The sequence below is a fragment of the Sebastes umbrosus genome, chromosome 7 (assembly GCF_015220745.1).
Source record: "Sebastes umbrosus isolate fSebUmb1 chromosome 7, fSebUmb1.pri, whole genome shotgun sequence".
Classification (NCBI taxonomy): Eukaryota; Metazoa; Chordata; class Actinopteri; order Perciformes; family Sebastidae; genus Sebastes; species Sebastes umbrosus.
In genome coordinates, this window is record NC_051275.1 from 34819272 (window position 1) to 34827928 (window position 8657).

The following is an 8657-nucleotide window of genomic DNA, read 5'->3' on the forward strand; positions in this document are numbered from 1 at the left end:
TTTTTTCAGGTTACCTGTCTCATGTTCTACTGTCACGATATAGAGACTTTTTTATAAAAATATATTTTTTTAAATCGTATTTTCTCCAATCTCGCCTACTGATGCTTTAAATACCACTGGCATTTTTTCCCTCGCGCTTAATTTTCACACAGAACATGAATATTACACGGCGATTAAGTCCGAACCAAGACGGCAAACTTTATTACTCCTTTCAGCCTTGACGAAGGCAGCGGAGCTCAGATTCACTCCTTCTGTTCTTCCCTAAAAGCCCGAGACATATAATATTCACAGGCGAGTATTTCGCATTTTCGTGCTGTTTATTCGTCACGCCGCCCGCCGGTGTGTAAAGGCCTTAAGAAGTGGGAGAATGAAGGAACACTTCATCCTTCAGTTTATCACAAACATTCAACATCAACACATCTGGAGATAACCTGGATTTGGACAGGAAGTTACTAAAGCTGTCAGATAAATGTGGTGGAGAACATCTACCTCTGAGATGTAGTGGAGTAGAAGTAGAGAGTAGCAGTAAATGGAAATAGTGTACTCTAAATGTAAATGATCTCAGCATTATGTCATCTGTCCTATCCGTGCTTATACAGACAGGACTTGTTGTGTTTCGGTCTTTTTCCACGTGACTAATTCAAAGGTTCATTTTGTCAGAAATGTTCCCCTGACACCTGCCAGGTGCGCCACAGAGAACTGTTTGCTTCCTCTAAATATGAACACACAAACACACCACATTCGTTCTGTATAAAGCACCAAACGTCAGTCTGAGTTCCACTTCCTGTTTTTGTGATTGGTTGGCAGAGAGAAGCTCTAACAGCAGCTCAGTGCAGCAGCAGCATCAGCAGCAGCAGCAGCTCAGTGCAGCAGCAGCAGCAGCATCATCAGCAGCAGCAGCATCATCATCAGCAGCAGCAGCAGCTCAGTGCAGCAGCAGCAGCAGCATCATCAGCAGCAGCATCATCATCATCATCAGCAGCAGCAGCAGCAGCAGCAGCATCGGCAGCAGCAGCAGCAGCAACAGCATCAGCATCAGCATCAGCTCTCTGGTGAGTTTCTCTAATCTTTAAAGTTAATCTCAGACAGATGTGTGAAATAGACTCATTCATCATTTTATTCAACTGCTGCCAGCGAGCTAAAATATTGAGTTTGTTTAATTTCCCAAGAGTTACTCATTTTCTGGGGAAGTTTTCCTCTCCTGTCCAGATGTGTTCAGAAATACACTTTTTTTTTTTTATTTTATAACTTCACTAAATCTTCCTTCAACAAATACCACCTGAACATACTCTAATACACGGCATTTATTTTTATTCTATTTTACTCTAATTTTATTTGACATGTATATTTTTGTTTACTGTAATATAAATGTTGTCGTATATCTTATTGTTTTTATAGATTAAAACAAATAATAAGAAAGCAAAACAAGAATAATCAATAAAATGAACATTTAACATATATATAGCAACTTCTAAATAAAGTAAATAAATAAATATGTTTTGAAAAGGAGTTGGCAGAAGTAAACTAATAAATCTGAAATAATCATCTTAATATAAGAAATAAAAAACATAACAACAACAAGGAGCGTCACAAAAACTACTATTTAATACATTTACTTGAATTGATTTTTATTTATACTTTCCTTAATTAACCTTTTCCCAAAAATGTAAATATACATGCTCTTCACGGTGGTACAAACACAATGTTTTTTTTAATATAATAAAATAATATATTATTTTATATATTATAGATTGTTATTAAAGGGACTGTCTGTAACCTGTTCCACATATAAATCATTGCTGGCCGGTGTCCCATGCGCGCTCGCGTGTGTCTACGCTGTTCAGACTCAGACTCCAACACAAACTCCAGTGAAGCACCAAAACCTCTTGGTTGTATCTAGTGAAGCTGTTAAACAGTGTTGGCCGCGGTCGGAGGACACGGAGGAGACCGTAGCTTTGGTCTCCAGGACCGGAGTCTCTGCTCCTCTGCTCCTCTGCTCCTCTGCCTGCCTTCACTCACACACCGCGCTCCTTCTCTCTCTCTCTCTCCACCTCTCACGTGCATGCTGCTCACTCCACACTGCAGAAGAGTTAGTTTAGCTCTGAGAATATCTAGTGAATGTTCAGTGGACGTTTGTGCAGAAATAACTGCTGCAGCTCCTCCAGACCAACAGAGGTTTCCCGTGTCTTGTGAAGTGACGGGGCTCCGCAGAGAGAAACGTTATCGTCTCCGACCAAAACTCCGGCGTCTCCCCCGTTCCCCTCCGGCCGCGGTCGGGAGGCTGAGGCAGGAAAGCCAACACTAGGATCAGCATTGATTCATGGAGAGACCTTCGTCTGGTCAGCTAACATTACTGCCAAGCAGCTGAACTATAGAGTGATATTGTGCTTTTAGCTGACGTGTGTCTCCTCACTGTGTTGAGCGATGCTCCTTCATGTCTATGTAGAGCGAGCACAAGCGCCAGCAACAGGACGCTGACTTTAGTTGACTTAACGGCCACAGGTGAAGCTGCTAACAAGACATTTCTGATTCTTACAGACAGTCCCTTTAATGTTACATTTTCTGTAGTTAAATCTGAAACTCATGTGAATATATGACGGCAGGATAAACAATATGATCAAGCATATTTAGTATATCCAGTATCTTTGCATTAACGTGTTATTGTCTCGTTAACTTCTACAACCCTAACAGTACTTGAGTAAATGTACTTAGTTACTTGTCTGTCATGTTCTCTGGTTGATGTATTATTGATGAATTGTTCCCCGTTTGGTGTTTGATCAGATCAGTGCAGATCGTATTGATTGATACAGAGGAGATGTGGAGCTCGGTTCTGCCGCTGCTGGTCGGTCTGAGTCCAGCGGTTCTGTTCCTGCTGCAGCTTCCTGACTACACCGCCACACAGGAAGGACGCTGGCAGGACTACAAATATGGCCACCATCAAGGCTCGGAGCTGCAGGACCGCAAGCCTTTCTGCTCCTGGAAATGTCTCCTGTTCACCCTGCAGTGGCCCGGAGCCTTCTGTCAGGTGAGCTTCACCATCATCATCATCACCATCATCATCATCATCATCATCATCAGTAAACAGTTTAGTGTTGAAGCCGCTGTTAAATTGGCCGACAAGATGGAGGCATCCTAAATAGTTTCTGAGTGACAAGAAAGAGGAGGGAGGGAAGGAAAGGATGCAGGAATGAAGGGAAGGAGGACGTTGAGAAGGAAAGGAGATTGGTAAGGAAGGAAGTGGAAAGAAATGAGGAGGTAGGGAAGTAAAGGAGGAGGTAGTGAGAGATATGAGGAGATTGTAAAGGAGAGAAGGAGGTGAGGATGGAAGAATAGAGGGGATAACAAAGGAAACAAGGAGGTATGGAAGGAAAGGAGGAGGTGCTAAGAAAAAGAAAGGAAGAAATATGATTAGGAAGTAGTGAGGGAAATGAGGAGGGAAGGATGGATTAAGGAGGTATGGAGGAAAAAGAGAAGATTGTGTAGAAGAAAGGAGGTAAGGGAGGAAAAAAGGAAATGAGGAGGTAGGGAAGGAAATGGGGAGGTAAGGAAGTAAATGAGGAGGCGAATTAAAGGAGGAGGCTATGAGGAGATAGTGGAGGAAAGGAGGAGGTAGAGAAGGAAATGAGGATGTAAGGAAGTAGAGAAGATGCTGAATCCGATTCCTTGACGTTCTGTTAACATGTTTAATAACTACTGAGGACTCCAACATGTCCGTCCATCTGTCCGTCTCCTCTGCAGTCTTTAGACAAAGAGACTCTCTGCACCATCCCTCCGAACGTCAACAACTGGACGATCCACGGCCTGTGGTAAATATCTCACCTGCAGAACATCGTTCAGCTTCTTTAATAAACACGACTCTCTTCTTCTCTCTCGTTCTGTCTTCTGGCCCGAGTGAGGCGTTTCAGACTTTCAGATCCGATCAGAGCGTAAAGAACAGCGCTCTCTGTTGTAAAGATGTTAATACAATATAAAGTATCAGGTCTCCGTCAGTGAAACTAAATGTGACTTTAGGTTCAGTTAGTGCAGCGATAATACAACCCGTTATGTTTCATTCATTCAGAAATATGTTTCTGACAACTCTCTCTCTCCAATCGAATAGTTTCAGACTTGAAACACAAAGTTTAGGACACTTCATCGACCTGAAGTTCTGATGAATGTGGCTTTATTTCATTTATTTTGTATCGGGGTCAAAATGACCTCAGTTGCATATAAATATAACAGAAATAATGTTTACTTGAAATCACTGAAAACTAAATCAGAGGATGCTGAATAAGCTTTAAAGACTTTTATTGTTGAAGGTTTCATGTTTGTGCCTGCAGGCCCAGTAAGGTGTCGCACTGCTGCAGCTGCTGGCCGATGTTCCCGTCTGACGTCCAGGTGAGTCCCAGTCAGGATCAGCTCACCTGGTTACCTGGATACCTAGTTACCGGGTTACCTGGTTACCTGGTTACCTGGTTACCTGGTTACCTGGTTACCCGGTTACCCGTTTACTTGGTTATCTGGTTACTTGGTTACCCGGTTACCCGGTTACCTGGTTACCTGGGAAAGAGGACGCTGATACATCTGATCTGATGTCTGTCTGTCCTCCAGGAGCTGGAGGCAGAGCTGACTGAACACTGGCCGTCCTTACTGAGAAAACAATCCAGCTTCCACTTCTGGTACGAGAGATTGTTTGTTAGTCGTGATGTTAACATGCATTGATATGTTATTACCAGCATTAATCTGTGTGTGTGTGTGTGTGTGTGTGTGTGTGTGTGTGCGTGCGTGCGTGCGTGCGTGCGTGCGTGCGTGCGTGCGTGCGTGCGTGTGTTTAACAGGAGAGACGAGTGGGTAAAACATGGTGCTTGTGCAGCGTGTGTTGAAGGAATGAACTCTCCACTCAGATACTTCCAGATCTGCCTCAAACTACGAGGACAGTTTGATATCCACAAGTTAGTTCACACTTTGACAGACTTATATTCTTCTTTTTTTGTGTCATTTTGTTGTAGCGTTCAAACCTAAGTGATATTTAACTTTGGTGAATCAAACAGTGCATGCAGAAAGTCAAAGTTTATCACAAAGTTTTCTGTTTTCCCTGCAGGTTGCTGGAGGACGCCAGTATCACTCCGTCCTGTGAACGACCCTACAAGGTCAAAACAAACACTGAGAATTCAAGCTGTTAAAATCTGAAACCATTTTCACCTCTTGTGTTACTTAACTTTATATAACTAAATACGTGAGAAAAACGTCATAGTATAGTATGTTGAAACATGTTTTCATTGAGCGGTTCCAGATGTTCCTGTACAGATTGCAGGTGTGTGTTCTCCTGTTAGTGTGAATGATTGTCGTCTCTCCTGCTTTCTGTTTCCTGTCTCTGCAGGTCGTGGAGGTCCATCAGGTCCTGGCTCCACATTTTGGAGACAAACATGAGATCCAGTGTGTTACAGACAACAAGGTCAGATCTTCTGTCTTTATATATCTATTTTTATATTTTTATACTTTAATATTTTAATAGTATTTAATGGTATTTGTTCTGCTGGTTCCACCTACTCTAATGTGAGGGTTTGTTTAATATTAGTTTCTTCTGGAGCAAATCTGAGCGTGAGAACAAAAGCTATAAAACCCTGAATCTGTTCTCTCCAGAGACGTTCAATAAAACGATCAGTATGATATTAACAGGATCGGACAGGTTGAGACTTAACAGACCCTAACAGGACATAAACCTTATTTATAAATACTGATATCGCTGCAGTGCTGCTGTTCATGGGTCTGCTGGGACTCTACTGTAGCAACCAGCTCTGACTCTTATTGCTATCATTTCTGGGTTCCTATATGGTTGTTTAGTATCTTTGTGGTTGTTTTGCTTGTTTTCGTGGCTGTTCTTTGGGATTGTTTTGGACTTTGATGTGGGTGTTTTAAGCCTCTGAGATGTTTTCGGGGGGGTCTCTGTGGGCGTTTTGTTTGTTAGTCGTTCATTTTACGACTCTATGGGATTGTTTTGTGTTTCTCCGTGGTCTTTAATGATGTTTTTGTGGATGTTTTATCTGTTTGTGGTTGTTCTGACGTCAGCATCATCCTGTCTCAAACACATTTTTAATTGACAACTCCTTCCTTTCTCACAACTACACTTATTTGTTTTCAAACCCCCCTGGACTGGAAAGCCCTTTGGATCACTGCTTGAAGTATTATTTAAATAAAAGTATTATTATTAATAAAGTAAAGTGATGTAGTCTTTCACAAACAATGTGCTCCTGGTCTAAATATAGAACAGACAAAGTTAATATGAAGTTACAGACGTTAAGATGTCTCACTCTGGACCAGAGTGTTGGACAGGTAGACGGACCAGGCGTAGACGGACCAGGTGTAGACTCTTCTGGTAGACTTTAGAGTCACTCAAACATACATGAAGCTACTGAACCAGCTGTGGTAATAATGAGTAACCGGTATCCTACCAGTGGCAGTAGCTGTGCTTCATCCCTGCTCCTCTTCCTCTCCTCCCTCAGGGCAGAGAGGTGTGGTTTCAGGTGAAGATCCCGCTGTCTCACAACCTGACTGTCGGCTGCGATCGCCACGGCGACACTGACGGGGACCCAGCGTCCAGGTCTGGCCCGGGAAGGAACTCCTCCCACGGGCATCCCTGCCCCGATCAGGACCCCTTCTACTACTTCCCCATAAACCACCAGGAGCCACAGCGGCCCTGCGGCTAACCGAGCTAACAGCGCTAACAGAGCTAACCGCTGCTTCTTCCAGATGTTACTGCTTCAACTAAACACAGTGAAATGTTCGGACGGTGGAAACAGAGTACCAAAGATGATTTTAAAGTTTGTACCTGAACAGCTCAAACAATTACTAATAAATACATTTAAACATTCACATGTTGTCAAAGGGATTGTCTTTTCCTCTGAATCATCAATTAAATCTATTTTACACTTCATTGTTTCCCTCTCCAGCTAACGAGGCGCTTTCTGACCCAACGAACTTCATAGTTCTAAGAACCTTTTAATTCATTGTGTTCACACAGTTAGAACTAGGAACGATGGTTCTGAGGGACTGTTTTAGATAGCACTCGTTCTTTAGCTCAGTGGGTGTGATTTGTGTTAATGAGTTAGCCTTAACGTAACCTGAAACGTAGCGAGCTAGCCGGACGGCTAACGCCACTTCACCTTTCTTATTGGCGGTGCAAATGCAAACAGAAAAATGTAGCTCTACAGGGAGCTCCCAGAACTGTTCGGTCCAAAAACGCCTCGTTGTTTAGGGTGTTCAGGTTTAGGGTGTTCAGGGTGATTAGGTTTAGGGTGTTCAGGTTTAGGGTGTTTAGGGTGTTCAGGTTTAGGGTGTTCAGGTTTAGGGTGTGTAGGGTGTTCAGGTTTAGGGTGTTCAGGTTTAGGGTGTGTAGGGTGTTCAGGTTTAGGGTGTTCAGGTTTAGGGTGTGTAGGGTGTTCAGGTTTAGGGTGTTTAGGGTGTTCAGGTTTAGGGTGTTCAGGTTTAGGGTGTGTAGGGTGTTCAGGTTTAGGGTGTTTAGGGTGTTCAGGTTTAGGGTGTTCAGGTTTAGGGTGTTCAGGTTTAGGGTGTTTAGGGTGTTCAGGTTTAGGGTGTTTAGGGTGTTCAGGTTTAGGATGTTCAGGTTTAGGGTGTGTAGGGTGTTCAGGTTACGGGTGTTCAGGTTACGGGTGTTCAGGTTTAGGGTGTTCAGGTTTAGGGTGTGTAGGGTGTTCAGGTTACGGGTGTTCAGGTTACGGGTGTTTAGGGTGTTCAGGTTTAGGGTGTTCAGGTTTAGGGTGTTTAGGTTTAGGGTGTGTAGGGTGTTTAGGGTGTTCAGGTTTAGGGTGTTCAGGTTACGGGTGTTCAGGTTTAGGGTGTTCAGTTTTAGGGTGTTCAGGTTTAGGGTGTTTAGGTTTAGGGTGTTCAGGTTTAGGGTGTTTAGGGTGTTCAGGTTTAGGGTGTTCAGGGTGTTCAGGTTTAGGGTGTTCAGGTTTAGGGTGTTCAGGGTGTTCAGGTTTAGGGTGTTCAGGGTGTTTAGGTTCAGGGTGTTTAGGTTCAGGGTGTTCAGGTTCAGGGTGTTCAGGGTGTTCAGGTTTAGGGTGTTAAGGGTGTTCAGGTTTAGGGTGTTCAGGTTCAGGGTGTTCAGGTTTAGGGTGTTCAGGGTGTTCAGGTTTAGGGTGTTCAGGTTTAGGGTGTTCAGGTTCAGGGTGTTCAGGTTTAGGGTGTTTAGGTTTAGGGTGTTCAGGTTTAGGGTGTTTAGGGTGTTTAGGTTTAGGGTGTTCAGGTTTAGGATGATTAGGTTTAGGGTGTTCAGGGTTCAGGTTTAGGGTGTTTAGGGTGTTCAGGTTTAGGGTGTTCAGGTTTAGGGTGATTAGGTTTAGGGTGTTCAGGGTTCAGGTTTAGGGTGTTTAGGGTGTTTAGGGTGTTCAGGTTTAGGGTGTTCAGGTTTAGGGTGATTAGGTTTAGGGTGATTAGGTTTAGGGTGTTTAGGTTTAGGGTGTTCAGGTTTAGGGTGTTCAGGTTTAGGGTGATTAGGTTTAGGGTGTTCAGGGTTCAGGTTTAGGGTGTTTAGGGTGTTCAGGTTTAGGGTGTTCAGGTTTAGGGTGATTAGGTTTAGGGTGATTAGGTTTAGGGTGTTCAGGTTTAGGGTGTTCAGGTTTAGGGTGATTAGGTTTAGGGTGTTCAGGGTTCAGGTT

General features: G+C 43.5%; 1 protein-coding gene and 1 long non-coding RNA gene across 2 annotated transcripts; one reads left to right on the forward strand and one right to left on the reverse strand.

Moving 5' to 3' along the window:
- Window positions 1-963: 963 nt before the first annotated feature.
- On the forward strand, window positions 964-6850 carry rnaset2l (ribonuclease T2, like). Its single transcript, XM_037774567.1, has 9 exons — window positions 964-1052; window positions 2782-3025; window positions 3739-3806; window positions 4320-4377; window positions 4591-4658; window positions 4818-4931; window positions 5081-5129; window positions 5360-5434; window positions 6483-6850. Exons 2-9 carry the CDS (start codon window positions 2816-2818, stop codon window positions 6684-6686), a joined length of 846 nt encoding a protein of 281 aa, XP_037630495.1. The 5' UTR covers window positions 964-1052; window positions 2782-2815; the 3' UTR covers window positions 6687-6850.
- Window positions 5843-6560, reverse strand: LOC119491008. The gene is made up of 2 exons (XR_005207519.1): window positions 6421-6560; window positions 5843-6230 (listed from the first exon to the last, which is right to left on the reverse strand). It is a non-coding gene; the product is annotated as an uncharacterized LOC119491008 (long non-coding RNA).
- Window positions 6851-8657: the final 1807 nt, after the last annotated feature.

What these genes read in the sequence shown, in the direction of transcription:
- rnaset2l (XM_037774567.1), top strand. Translation starts at nt 2,816, where the DNA reads ATGTGGAGCTCGGTTCTGCCGCTGCTGGTCGGTCTGAGTCCAGCGGTT. An exon ending in GGCCCGGAGCCTTCTGTCAG is followed by an intron (nt 3,026 to 3,738) that starts GTGAGCTTCACC and finishes TCTCCTCTGCAG; the next exon opens with TCTTTAGACAAAGAGACTCT. An exon ending in CAATCCAGCTTCCACTTCTG is followed by an intron (nt 4,659 to 4,817) that starts GTACGAGAGATT and finishes TGTGTTTAACAG; the next exon opens with GAGAGACGAGTGGGTAAAAC.